Raw genomic sequence first — 14,410 nt, 5'->3', positions numbered from 1 at the left:
AGCCATTGGTAGGCTAACCTACAGTCATCTGCAATAGCTTGATTCTCGGAAAAACGTGTCTGTTCACTGGAACATTACTTCTGTTAATCATGTGGTAGTGGACGTTGCAAAAGAAAACATCAAAGAAGGGGGACTGTTGCTTAAAAAAAAGAATGAAACAAGTAGAAATAAAAGCACTTATTCAGCTGTAATTACTAGGCTACTATTTAACTATAACTATTTACTATTTATATAAGTTATCGTGCAGATATTCAGAATTCAGGCAGTTGGGAATTATTGGGGAAGTTGAGAAAGTTCCCCTTTCGATAGGCGTCGCACTTCCGACTTGAGAGCGTTCACAGAATGACAACAACAAACAGACAACGGTGTGTTAACTAGCTAGCCAGAAGGTTAGCATTACTTTAGTTACACAAAAGTAAACTGCTTAGTATCGTTTAACATCACGATCACCTGCGCAAATGAGTAGCCTACTCCTAAATAAACAATGAAATTACTTAAATGTGCGCAAAGCAAGTACATGCTTTTATCTTTCAGCACAAACGTTTCCATGGAGAGCGACGTCAAAACTACTTCACGGAGCAATGTCCGAGGTTGAAAGACGTTCAGCTGTATTCTCCCACTTGGAGATCGGAGCTTTCCCACTTCCCAGTTGGGCATGAACGCACTATGATGTTCAAAGTGAAATTTGTTGTTCTTTAATCTCTGAATTTTTTATAAAGACAAGCCAGCTTGCTAATGGCAGCTCAGTGCGGTCCAATACCAATATTTTAAAAGTTGCCCCAAAGACACATGTGTCCAAAATTACATCTGGGCCTTACTGCCCAGGGTTACGTTCCCTCTGCCCTGTCTACACAGAAGGACTCATTCTCATTCTCATTACTCATTCTCTGAATCGCTGCAATTCGCATTCTAGTTTTTACCTGAGGTCCCAGGATCAGGGACGTAGTTGTCATGCATTGTGTATGACTATAAGGACTAGGTTTAACATATCTAAATCATCTTTTGTAAAATGTAACACTATTTTTAAAAAGAGAATATGAAGCACCTATGGTTATATATTCATCTGTTACAATAGTTACTACCGTCCTCTGCTAACAGCATTATTGTGTGTATTGTATTGTGTGTTATTGGGGAAATGTAATGAAATATTAAATTTAACACAATAGATAATACAAATTTAATAGATGACAGGTTATGTATAACATTACTTAGGCTATATAGTTTCAATTAAGTTTCCTTCTGCTGTAAGCAATCAGGATAGGTTTCCAACAAGATGATTTCATTAGTACAAATCACAACGGACTGTTTCTGCAGTAAGTGGCCATTCTCTAGTGTTGTGACCACACATCTGCTTCATATTTTCATTTAAAATGTAATTGCTTAGAAGAATCCACCCCACAATATTTGGTCTGTGAAAGCGATGCTATTGGTTCAATGTCAAATGACGCCATACTATTAGAAAAGAAGCCGTGACCCTGTTACAGCTCTCTGTGTTTGCATAATTTGCATACATCTTAAGTGGTTTAAAACATACTTTTATATTTCTAATACTGAGGTTCAGAATGTCAGCTTGAAACTCTTTGCGGGTCAGGTCTATACAGCTTCAATGCCGCTTATACAAGTTCTGTTTCATGTTTGTTCCCGCGTCACTCCAAACGTCACAGCTTATCACCAGTGCCCTCTAATGGCGATATGTTGTAAGCGTATTTTCCTAAATGTGCAGGTGCATGTGTATGTAGTTTAAATCTACATATTACTTTGCATGTGGAATCAATTTGTGATATGAACGATATTTATTGAATAACAAAGTTCTTAAAATAATGTTCTTTTTAATTAATGTTATTGGACAGTAACTGAAAGGAAAGTGAGAAGTTACAATTCTCACATGACATTATCTTGCTGTATTTACATTTCAGAAACTTTCAAAACAACCAGCCCTGGAATGCTGTTTTGTTTTAGAATGTCTGAAGGGTGTGCTGTGGCCAACATGCAGATATAGACAGAAATACAGACATAATGTTATTATTTTATGAGTTTTCATGTTGTTAGGTGTTTTTGTGCATGTATGTGTGTGTGTGTGTGTGTGTGTGTGTGTGTGTGTGTGTGTGTGTGTGTTTGTGTGTGTGTGTGTGTGTGTGTGTGTACATACCTGTGTGTGCGTACAGTATCTTTAATCTCTGAGGTGGGGTTTGTGAAATTGGGCAGGGCAGCTGACGCATGTCTGAAAAAGCTCACCTTGCCTGATAGAGCTGTATAACAGAGAACAAGAAAAGAAAGGAAAAGAAAAAAGCTCTTCCTCTCTCTTACACTCCCTCGCTGTGTTACATCACGGCGGGACAAGGCCAGAGTTCTGAAGCAGAGGTCCAGAGCACACACATCGACTACAACATCCAGGGATTACATCTCTCTCTCTCTCTCTCAATCTCTGTCTCACACACACTGTTATTCAGAAACCAAAGAGCAGGCTATTTAAGGTAAGTTAGTGTGTGTATTTCTGTATTGAGGGGGGGAGGGATAGTGTATGTATGGACTGGTCTGTATGGCTATGTGAAAGAAGTGTGAAGTGGCAGCTGTTAATATCTGAGAGCAAAGAGGGAGAGATAGTCAGTGTCTGATTGTCCTGTGGAAGTCTGAGTTCCTACATCCTTTCCACGGTCACAGGGCAGAGGCAGTCAAACGGGTTGGTTGAGTGAACACAGGCAAAGTGATCAAAGAAATGGAAGAATTAAGATGTTAGGGAATGCATGTGAAAGTTGAAGACGTGTCTTTACTATCTTTCAAATCATCTCTTGGTGTTTGCAGCGAAGCCCCCCAGAATGGGAGATGGATCACGCTACCTCATCAATGTAAGAGATTATTGTGTCTGCTTTTTTATAGGCTATTCTTTCCTCATAAAATAAAGACGTTTAACTCGTTTCCATTTCCACAACTTTATTTATGTCCCACCATCTCACTTTTTCTTACTTTTCTGCATCTGTTCCTGTATGCCTATATTACTCCCTATACTTTGTCTGTATCCCTCCACTCACCTCTTTCTCTTCCCCTAATTTCTATCTTACTTTCTCTCTCTCCCTCTTCTCTTTCTCTCTTTCTCTGGCACTGATACCTGTTCTGTCCCATCTCACATCCTATGTTTGTCTCTGTTTCTCCCTCTGTCTCTCGGTTCCTGTGTGTCCTGCAGCACCTGGTGACGTTCTGTCTGCAGGAGGGGGAGGTAGTGAGTGTGGAGGAGGCGCGCTCCCGCTTCTCTCTGCTAGCCCGCTCCAACCGCCTCTGGAGCCAGGAGATGCTCCTGGAGATCCATCCTCAGGCCCTTCTGCTCAGAGACAAGGAGAACCAGGTACAAAACACACAAGCACCATGCCACAAACACACACACACACACACACACACACACACACACACTCACACACACACACACACACACACACACACACACACACACACACACACACACACACACACACACACACACACACACACACACACACACATAGTGAGAAACACACACTTGCTATTATTAACTATTTGAACTATAAGTAACTTTTATTTTCTCAAATAGACACAAACACACACATGTATAACGCACAAGACCGTTTCTGGTGAGGTATTAACAGACATTTCTCCTCTTGTTTTCTCTCTTGCTCTCTCTCTCTCTCTCTCTCTCTCTCTGTATGTGTATGTGTATGTGTATGGATATAGGAACTGCTGGAGCAGTACTCCCTGTCCTCTCTACACCGCTGTGAGTGTGTGTCGTCAGAGAAGCAGTACCCCTCTCTACTGCTGCTGGTGTGCCAGGCCTCCCCACACAAACAGCCAGAGGTCCAGTTCTTCAACTGCAACACAGTCAAGGTGAGCCCCACCACCCTCTATCCAACACAGCTAGACAGACAGACAGACAGACAGACAGACAGACAGACAGACAGACACACAGACATACAGACAGACACACACACAGACACACAGACACACAGACACAGACACACACACACACACACACACACACACACACACACACTACTACTACTACTGCCACCACCACCCCCAAAACCACATGTGCTTGCATTCTTGCGAATTCTGGCAACAATGATTCTAAGAACAAAAGAGTTCTTGCCTTTAAGCTTTTTCTCCAGAGCAGTTCACTGGTATTGTTGATTGCAAGTATTAAAGTTTTAAAGCCATAACCTAGCGTTACGGTTGTGTTTTGTGCTAGTATGCTAGCAAATGTGAATACCTTTCTTCCAGCATCATGATTTGTACCCTGTGGAATGACAAAACACATGGGAGGAATCTATATTATGAATACATAGACGATGCTACACAGACAACAAGATTTTAAAACATGTTAAAAGCTTCAGCTGATGCAGTTGATCACTCTCTGGATTTGATCACCATTACCACCATGGCTTAGTATTGTATAAAAACAACTCAGAAATGAGCGATGGTCATTATTCAATGATCTCACATGATCAGGTGATGTGGCAGTCTTTGTCCTTTGTCCCTACATTGGTAATGGTTGTCACACCCTTGGACAAATAAACAGGAAAGAAACAAGAATTTCATACAGTGAGGAAGAAGGAGCCATATCAATTCACATACAATGCACCGAATCCATTACACATATTTGGGACGTGATCTCATATTCACAGATAACGTTCGTACTGACGTGCTGATGTCCATCCATGGAAAAAAAAGCATGTCATGACATTCCTCCCTTCAGGTGACCCATCTGATGTCACTGCTCTGTGTCCTCAGGCGGAGCGCGTGCGCGATGACATCATCGGAGCGGCGTCACAGTATGCCGCCCGGATCAAGAAGGCTCGCCCTGAGGACATTAGGTGCAGTCCTGAGTGAATGATGATGAATGTTTACCATGGTTGCCATGAGTGCTTCACTGTGCGCATACACTATAAATAGAAAAAACATTAATATTAACTAAATGAAATTAACTAAACAAAAATGTCACACCCCAGAGTAGAAATGAGCACTTGTAGATGTCATTAGAGAGAGAGACAGAGAGAGAGAGAGAGAGAGAGAGAGAGAGAGAAAGAGAGAGAGAAAAGGGCAAGCAGCTCCTAGTGGACAGACTTGTTATTCCAGTTTCTACATAACTTAAGAAGGTGTGACAGAGAGAGCCAAGCCATTGTGGAAAAAAAGACAGAGGGAGGGTGGGAGGGAGAGAGGGAAGGTGACGGTGAGACCAATAGAGACAGAGAGCGAAAGAGAGAGACAGAGGGAGAGAGAGATAGCGTAACACATCAGCACTCCAAGGACTATTCAATCTGAGGATCTGCTCAAGGTATGATCTGCATTATCGCACATGCGATGTGATGTTTTTACATACGTGTGTGTTGGTGTGTGTGTGGTTTTATAGACCTTTTTCTTGTAGAACAGTTGTGTTTTGGAGATAACAACCAGGCCAATGTCAAAGAAAATGTCAAGTGGTCTGGTTTCAAGGATACAGGTTCTCTGTGTGTGTGTGCTCAAGTAGTTCAGTGAGTGCCTGCCGTACTCAGCAGATTTGGAAGGAGACTTTAAAAGCATTACTGGAAGGAAAGATTTAGATTTTGATAGTTTACTTTTGGGTACTTCTGTCCTGTTTGTGTTCATAAGTAGTAAATATATTTATTAGACATGAATGAATACTCTTAACACCTAGGGTGGGAAGTTCTATTCTAACTCTATGTACAAGGTTTCTATGATCCCTGAGAATAGTGGAGATGACTTTATTTTGAGATAAGCAAATTTTAGAAATTTAAGAGTTCCTGGAAAGTGGTGAAACGTTTCAGCGAATCATTGCATTCAATTGTTATGGCAATGGCACTGAATTTTTCTCTGTTTTGTGGCTTACATTTGACTAAACGTAAGGTTTGTGATCGTATCCAGCCAAGGCTTTTTTCTTCATTTTAAGTACTATATAATGAGACACAAGGGTTTGAAATTATGCTTTAGAGTATTCATGTCATGTCTCCTAAAGGTTAGAACCCTGTATATGACTATAGAAACCCGAAAAGTAGCAGCAGTTGCATAGAGCATTTACTTTATAAGCATTACAGCATTTATCTGACTTTATCTAACCCTTGTTTTTTGTGTCTGTAGTTTATGATTTAAATAATGCTTTCTCTGAATAATGGTCATACTGTCAAATGTCCTATTCTTAGAGAGAGAGAAAGAAAAAAAAGAAAGAGATTGATATCTCAAAAGACAGACTGAGAATGAGAAAGAATCCAATTCATATTTTGTGTTTGATTTTCAGGACTGATATGGATATCCCAAGCCCCCCATACATCTTCGCTCCCAACCCCCCACCCCCGAACCCCCCTCCTTACCCCGGCATCCGAAGTAAGCCCCCACCCCCATACACACACAGCACTCAGTATCTGTGCCTCGTTACACCTGCTATATCTCAGGTCATTTGCTTGAACATCTCTCTGTCTACCCCTCCATCTTTGATCAGCTAATGGCCTTGTGAATGGACAGCCAGACAAATCGTTCTTACGAGCTCAGAGGGAAGTGGTAAGTGGACTGGTCCAAGTTTACACGGAGGGGTGTTTGTGTGCATCTTACATTCATCACGGATCTGCCTTCAGGGGAGTCTTGGGTCTGTCTCTTTCCTCACCACCCACCTGCTCCTCCTGTTGTAGGAAATCCTGAACCACTGCTTTGACGACATGGAGGCCTTCATGGGGAAACTACAGCAGTCTGCTGAAGCCCAGAGCATCCTGGACCAGAGGAGCAAGAAGAAGAAGAAGAGCCGCAAGAAGAGTACAGAGGGTGAGAGAGACAGTGAGAGCATATGAAGAGAACACCATACACACAGAAAGACACACACACAGATAGATACACACACACACACACACACACACATACACACACACACACACACACACACACACACACACACACACACACACACACACACACACACACACACACACACACACACACACACACACACACACACACACACACGGACACACACGGACACACAGATACACATATTGTGAAAATATGGAGACAATAGCATACCTGATGTATTGCCACAATACTGAGACATATTGTTTGATTGTCATTATGACTGTATTATTTATAATGTGTATTATGTATAATAGTAATAATATGGTTGAATATTATTTTCATTGTAACATTTTTGGGGATTTTGCTGTTAGATGATCTGCTGACTGCAAAGGCCAAACCCCCACCTGAGGAAGAGTTTATAGACATCTTCCAGAAATTCAAGTACTGCTTCAGTCTGCTGGTATGTAACCCAACACAAACACCCAGACACTCACACACATACATACACTCACACATAGAACCTCTCTCTCTCTCAGACACAGTCACACACACATACCTGCATTTCTTCACATCACAGTCCTCTAAGCTCTCTCCTTCTGCAAAGCTCATTGACCAACCCACAGTCTTTGACTGGTGACCTCTCACCCCTGTCTGTTGGTCTGTTGTTTTCACTTTCCAGGGCCGGCTAAAGGCAGCCATAGCCAACCCTACCTCAGAGGAGCTAATACACCACATCTTCAAACCTCTAGACATGGTGAGTATACCTGTGTGTGTGTGTGTGTGTGTGTGTGTGTGTGTGTGTGTGTGTGTGTGTGTGTGTGTGTGTGTCTACTAGCGTGTTTGTCTCTTAACTTGTCTGGGTTAGGTGTGATTAGACCCCTAGATCACACACATTTACCTGAAACAAACCATGACCTTTAAAGAATTTGATATCGGCAATCGTGAGGAATTGGTTCCTAAAGTCAGGTGCTTCTCGCATGCTTGGCATAGATGGCATTGCTGTTGGAGGTATCAGAGTAACCGGAGGCAGGCAGGGCGGAGAGGCCCCGGCCGAGCTGTGTGAGCTGAGCCGTTCGCTAATGAACTGAGTACTTTTTAAAAGGCTTGAGTGTTTGCAGAGGGCAGGAACACACAGATTAGCCTTGCGCAAATACTCGGCTTTCATGCGGGAGTATCAGTGTAGTCAAAAAGAATACACACAAACTCTTTATGTCTCAAATATACAAACACCCACACGCACACGGACAATAGCATACGGAGAGCTTGCACACACAAAAGAAAATGTTTACGTGCGTCCGTGTTCGTGTTAGTGTGATAGAATGTGTGTGTGTGTGTGTGTGCGTGTGTTTAAATATGAGTTTGTGCCATGTAGATAGTGAAGACCACAGGTGGCCCAGAACTAGCTGCCAGCGTGGCGAGTCCAGCTCTGACCACAGGGGCCGTCACTCTGCTGCAGCACAATGTCACCGAGGAGGAGAGACAGCTGTGGTCCGCACTGGGACCCAACTGGACACAGCCACGGTGAGACACACACACACAGATACACACACACATATTCCTGATGGGGAATTGTCATGTGCATTATCATTGGTCTTTGTCCTGCAGTAATACTAACGCTCGCTCTCTCTCTCTCTCTCTCTCTCTCTCTCTCTCTCTATATATATATATATCTCTATCTCTATCTCTATATCTCTCTATCTCTCTCTCTCTCTCTCCCTCTCTCTCTATCTCTCTACCTCTGTCTCAGTTCTCAGTTGCGGGGTCCCATCCCTTCGTACTCTCCTGTGTTCCTGGGCGGCTGGAAGTCGGAGAGCTCTGATGACCCAGTGGAGACGCAGCACCGACAGGACACAGAGCAGGAGCAACAGCAGGTAACCATGGCAACCAGACCGCACAGCATGATGGAAAACAATGGTGTTGTTGCTGTTGTTATCAGTGCTGATTACACATTACTCAGTCAATTCCTTTCTTCTCTTTATCTCTAGCAACAAGCTGTGCCTACTGTGGTAACTCCAGGTCCACCCAGTGATGAAACGTAAGAATGTTTTTTTTACAATTAAAGTTTTACAAACCTATTTTTTAAGTCAATTCCGTTTACTTTAGCTAAGACTAACCTATTTTAGCTAAGATCACTTTTGTATTTTCAAAGCTACACTACTATCATAAATATCATATGTGGACACTTTTGCTCTTTTAAAATGAAGTGAAATTAAATGAATCCCTTCTTCCCCCATAGGGACAGTGCTTTTCCATCAGCAGAAAGGCAATATCGTGTCAGCTACGACTTTAGGGCCAGAAACAGCAGTGAGCTTTCTGTCCAACAAGGGGACACCCTGGAGGTAAACACACAGAATACAAACACACAGACTACACACTCACAGGCTACACACACACAGAGAGACTACACAAGCAGACTACACACACACAGAACATTAATGAATGTCAGTGTACCTTGAACTACCAGCAGCCATCTCCCATGGGCTTTTGTTTCTGGTTCGAGATAACGCCTGTCTCTCCCATGCCACACCCAGACTACTCAACACCTTCCTCTTAGCCTCTGGCCTAAAGAGGCCATAATGACACTAAAGCTCTTGCTTATTAGCCTTCAAGGCCCAAAGAAACATTCCTTACATGCTGTTTATATTTTACAAATGTCTCTGTGTGTGTGAGAGAGTGAGAGAGTGTGAGAAACAGACAGAGAAAGGGACAGAGAGAGTCTCTTACAGTAAACAATATCTGTGAGATCAAATGGCTTGGCAGTCAGTTGGGCCTCGTCCACACTAAACATGCTGAGTCCGCAATATAAGACACCTCTCTGTTTATGTCTGATTTAACCAGGCAATAACTTCTCAAGAAGGATAAACCAAGTGGTTATTAGTTTTCAGTGTGGGTACAAAAAATGACATAAAAGCAATCCAAAAATATAATAATAAAATATGTTTTCTACATTTGTATTCATTTAAATGTAATTCAAGTCATTTTTTTAGTTATTGTTTCTTAGTAAGACTTGATATATTCTCTCTCTCTCTCTCTCTCGCTCTCTCTCTCTCTCATTCTTCCCTCTTTCCCTCCGCTTGCTCATGCCCTATTTCCCTCTTAGGTGGTCGAGGCGTCAAAGCGTTGGTGGAAGTGTCGTAACCGATTTGATGAGATTGGTTTTGTGCCCTTCAACATCCTGGAGCCAATCTCCCACATTGAGAGTCCCATCAACAAAGCGCCTAAGGTAATAAAATTCACACACACACAGACACTGACAGACAGGAACACTCACACAAACACACACACATAAGGACTTGTTCACTGCTCAGCCATGTATTGAAGACATTGCAGCATATTTCATCATGGCTTCCCTCTATCCATCTTTTTCTCCCTCCAAGGAACGACACACAAATGGGAAGTTATGATCAGTTGGGGAAAAAAACATGATGTTGCTGATGAAATATTTCACCAAATGTAGTGAAATGATAAGATTCTCTCTCCATCTTTATCTCTCTCTCTTTCTCTCTCTTCCGATCTACTTCCTCCTCTTATTTCCCTCTTCCTATCTTTAGGCTCCTGCGCCTCCTCCGATGATGAAGAACTTCTCCTACGCTCCTCCTACCCCTCCCCTCCTCCACTCCGACTCCAGCGCGCCCAGGCCTCGCAGCATCGCGCTCTCCCATCACATTCCCTCAGACACAGACTCAGACAAGGGTAGGCACCAACACCAGTGTGGATGCTCACACACACACGGCCTTGCTCACACACTTTGGATTTGGCTGAAAGTATATTGTAACGTGTTAATTATCGGATGCCGTGTGTTATCGGCAAAGGTTCGCGTTGTCATGTCCATCCATTATTTAACTGAAGTGATGGATTTTTAATCCATTATTGAATTTAGCATTTTGATTGTTTAACAGAAGGGCCGATGTTTGACACTGTCCGATAACTGACATAGGTACTCTAGTCTCCTTACATACATCTAACTCTCTCTCTCTCTCTCTCTCTATCTATCTATCCCTCCATCCATCCATTCATTCTTTTTCAGTCATGCTGGTAAACGATGAGCTTCTTCAGAGGCTAACCAATGGGAAGTCGGCTTTGTCTCGCCCCCTGGTTATCCCTCGCTCAGCAGAGACGTCACGCCCCCTCGACTACCATTCACCACCCACAGAGGTGGAGGCGTGGCTCCGGGGGAAAGGCTTCAGTGACCCGTAAGCCTTACACACACACACACACACAGAACATTTAAGAGAAAAATAGAGAGAAGTAAGCCTTTCACACACACACACACACACACACACACACATATGAGAAAAAAATAAAGATAATTATTTTTCTTGTAGAATAGACTTTATTTGTCATTATGCATTAGATACACAACGAAATGTGCTTGTTCAACCACTTAAAAAACACAATGCTTCCATCCACATACACCCTATAACCACACTAAAGCACATTAAAGCATGCTTGCAACCCCTTACAGTTTATAGTAAACATTTTTTAATATTGAATGTTTTGTCTGACATGAAAAATGTGGACAATCAACATGTAAAACCATGCATGTATTTCACAGAGAGCAGTGTTCCTTTTATGGGTTAGACTAACTCATGCCTTGTGTGTGTGTGTGTGTGTGTGTAGGACGGTGCAGTGTTTAGGTGTGTTGACAGGGGCACAGCTCTTCTCGCTTAACAAGGAGGAGCTCCGAGCGGTCCTTCCTGATGAGGGGGCACGAGTCTACAGCCAGATCACAGTGCAGAAAGCTCTGTTGGAGGTAACACACACACACACACACACACATTTCACTTTTCTCATATACTGTTTCTTTCTACCATTATTGAATCATATTAACAAACACATGCACACATACATTTCAAAATGGAGTCATGTGTTTCCACTTTGTCATAGGATGAAAGAAGGACTACAGAGCTGGAGGCTGTGATGGAGAAACAGAAGATGAAGGTGGACCTTGAACTTGAGAGTGGAACCCTTATCTTATAACTACATACACTTTCTTAGTCTACACACACACAGAGACACACACCAACTGCAATGCTCATTTATAATGGTGATATCTACGGAGATATCCATTTTCACACAAAGGTCCTTTTCAGAAATCCACTGTATAAAAGTAAACAGTAATTATTTAAGATAAACAGGGAATGAAAGAGTGAATGAAAGCGAGACTGATCATGTATTTGGGCCGCTCGGTATTCAAACATTGTATATTCTGTTGCCTATTTGCTTTCCTTCTAATCAAACAAACAAATGATTCTTTCCTCCTTCTTGGCAAAAATAAATAAATTAATATCTAATAAAACCAAATGTGCACTAAACTGTTTTTAATGTTTTATATGCTGACACTAAGCTGTTGCTAGCAGTTCACTTTGATAAAGATAAGATATGTCTATCTATGGGTTACACTGCCCATTCTGGAGGTAAACCAGGCTTTAAGTGTGGTTCAGATTTTAGTGTGGGTACAACAATATGACATAAAAATAATCCCAAGTTTTTCTTCTGTGTGTTTTGTTACCTCCGCCACGAGGTTATGTTTTCGCCCCCGTTTGTTTGTCAGCAGGATTACGTAGAAACGCATGTACCGATTTCCATCAAACTTTGGGGGGAGATTGGGTCATATAATGGCAATAATTGATTAGATTTTCAGATGTCAAGCTCAAAGGTCAAGGTCACAAGGCGGAGGTTTGCATTCTCTGAATGCTCCCATTCTTGTTTACAATTGTATTAATTTGAATTGTATTCAAGTAAGTCTTTTAAGTTATTGCATCTCGGTTATACTTGATATACAGTAGATAGACCTTGTATGGTTTCTGAAGAGACCATTTTACATTTTCCTGGATTATTTACTTATTTTACTGGTTTCTGAAGAGACCATGTATGAACACATCTTTAAGATGATCTCTACGCATTGGTAGAGATGTTGAGATTGGCACAGGTTCACCAAAGATGGCACTGCCCATTACAGCAGTGCCGTGTTTTATTGTGCAGTCTGAGGGGTGGGGGGGTGTTGGGGGAGAGGAGACCCAGCCGGGGTATTTAGAGAGTCTGGGCCAACAGAAGCTGCTCTAAAGGAGCTGCAAAATACCAAACAAGATGTTGTGCTGTATTATATGACTCAATATACTCTTCTGTGGTCAGATGTCATGTTGGCCATGACTCATGGCACAGGGTAGACTTGAATTGTTTCTGAAAAACAATTGGGTGTAACTGTTGCACCTGTTAAGTGGCTGATACCAAAAGTGCCCTGAGGAGCAGACTGTCAGAACACATGACCTAAGCCTCCAGTACATTGTTCCTGTTTTCATTTTGCATCTACAAAAAAAACATTTGTAAACAAACAAGTGGCACTCTGACTTGTTTAACTGTCTGCCTAGTTTGCCATGGCTGTGATGGCACTAAGCCCCATGTAGGAACTGCACAATACAACACCAGCATTCTACTAATGGCCACTGGACAGCTCCACTGAGGCAATGAGAAGTTGAGTTGAGAGAGAAGGGAAGAACTTTGTCATTCCCCCCTCTCTAATTCCCATCTGACCTGGAATTCAAATGGGAGACTTTCAGTTTGTTCTAGGTTCTACTAGCCTCTAGATTACTGCAGCCCTGAGTTTGTCGCTCGGGTGGTTTAGGTGGTTTTCAAAGAAATTAGTGCTTCATCATCATTCGAAAAATGAGCCAAAATGAAAGTGCTGCCCAACACGGCGTGGGGAAGTCCATAATACTACCCTGGGTTTCCTGGGTGCAACGGTTACCACATCTATCCGTTTAGATTGTTACTTTGTATCATGTTGGATTCTCATGAGCTGCTAACATCACGCTACTGTGGCCATACATTACATTTACATATACATTAAGTAATTTAGCAGACGCTTTTGTCCAAAGCGATGTACAAGGGAGAGAACAATCAAGCTACGAGAAATAGAGACCTAGTGTAACAAAAAATTATATTTTACATAAGAAATAGTAAAAAAAAATGCAAGAATGTAACTGCTATAAGTGCAAGTTAAGCACCAGTAGAAGTGCAAGTTAGGAAGGGAGATGCCCTCAGTTGGGTCTTCAAGGTAAACAGGGACGCTCCTGCTCTGGTAGTGTTAGGCAGCTCGTTCCACCAACGTGGATTAGAATAGTCTAGATTGCCATAGACGGCAGTGCTAAACGACCAAAATTAGACGAGCGCAGCATCCTGGGGGTAACATTTGCCCTTTCATGGGTATTTAAGTAGGTGGGAGCAGAACCAGCAATCACTCTGTAAGCAAGCATAAGTGACTTGAACTTAATGTGGGCAGCCACAGGCAGACAGTGGCGCTCAATGAGTAGCAGGGTGACTGTTCGCCTCTTCAGTTAGTAAAACCCCAGACGCGCAGACGCGTTCTGGATCATCTGTAGGGGTTTCACCACGTATGCCAGCAGGCCTGTTAGGAGTGTGTTGCAGTAGTCAATGCGGGAACTTACCAAGGTTTGCACCCGCAGCTGGGTGGCATACTGGGTTAGGTACGGCCTGATTTTTGAGGATGTTGAATAGCGCGAAGCGGCACGACAGAGGCAATGTGGTCAGTGGATGACAGTTGGTCATCGATAATGACACCTAGATTTCTTGCTGTTTTGGAAGGAACAAG

The 14,410-nt window shown here is 42.6% G+C and overlaps 1 protein-coding gene across 1 annotated transcript; it reads left to right on the top strand.

The window, feature by feature from the left end:
* Window positions 1-2,816: 2,816 nt before the first annotated feature.
* eps8l1b (EPS8 signaling adaptor L1b) lies at window positions 2,817-11,797 on the top strand (the record flags this gene model as incomplete). The annotated part of the gene is made up of 18 exons (XM_080835982.1): window positions 2,817-2,846; window positions 3,182-3,340; window positions 3,703-3,852; window positions 4,756-4,838; window positions 6,257-6,342; window positions 6,458-6,516; window positions 6,645-6,774; window positions 7,170-7,258; window positions 7,478-7,552; window positions 8,171-8,319; window positions 8,546-8,669; window positions 8,784-8,833; window positions 9,035-9,137; window positions 9,899-10,021; window positions 10,350-10,491; window positions 10,826-10,991; window positions 11,419-11,551; window positions 11,686-11,797. 18 exons carry the CDS (start codon window positions 2,817-2,819, stop codon window positions 11,776-11,778), a joined length of 1,944 nt encoding a protein of 647 aa, XP_080692108.1. The 3' UTR covers window positions 11,779-11,797.
* Between the last annotated feature and the right edge of the window lie 2,613 nt (window positions 11,798-14,410).

The sequence above is a fragment of the Sprattus sprattus genome (genome assembly GCF_963457725.1).
Source record: "Sprattus sprattus genome assembly, chromosome: 3".
NCBI classification, from domain to species: domain Eukaryota; kingdom Metazoa; phylum Chordata; class Actinopteri; order Clupeiformes; family Clupeidae; genus Sprattus; species Sprattus sprattus.
This window is presented reverse-complemented; position numbering and strand designations above follow the sequence as displayed.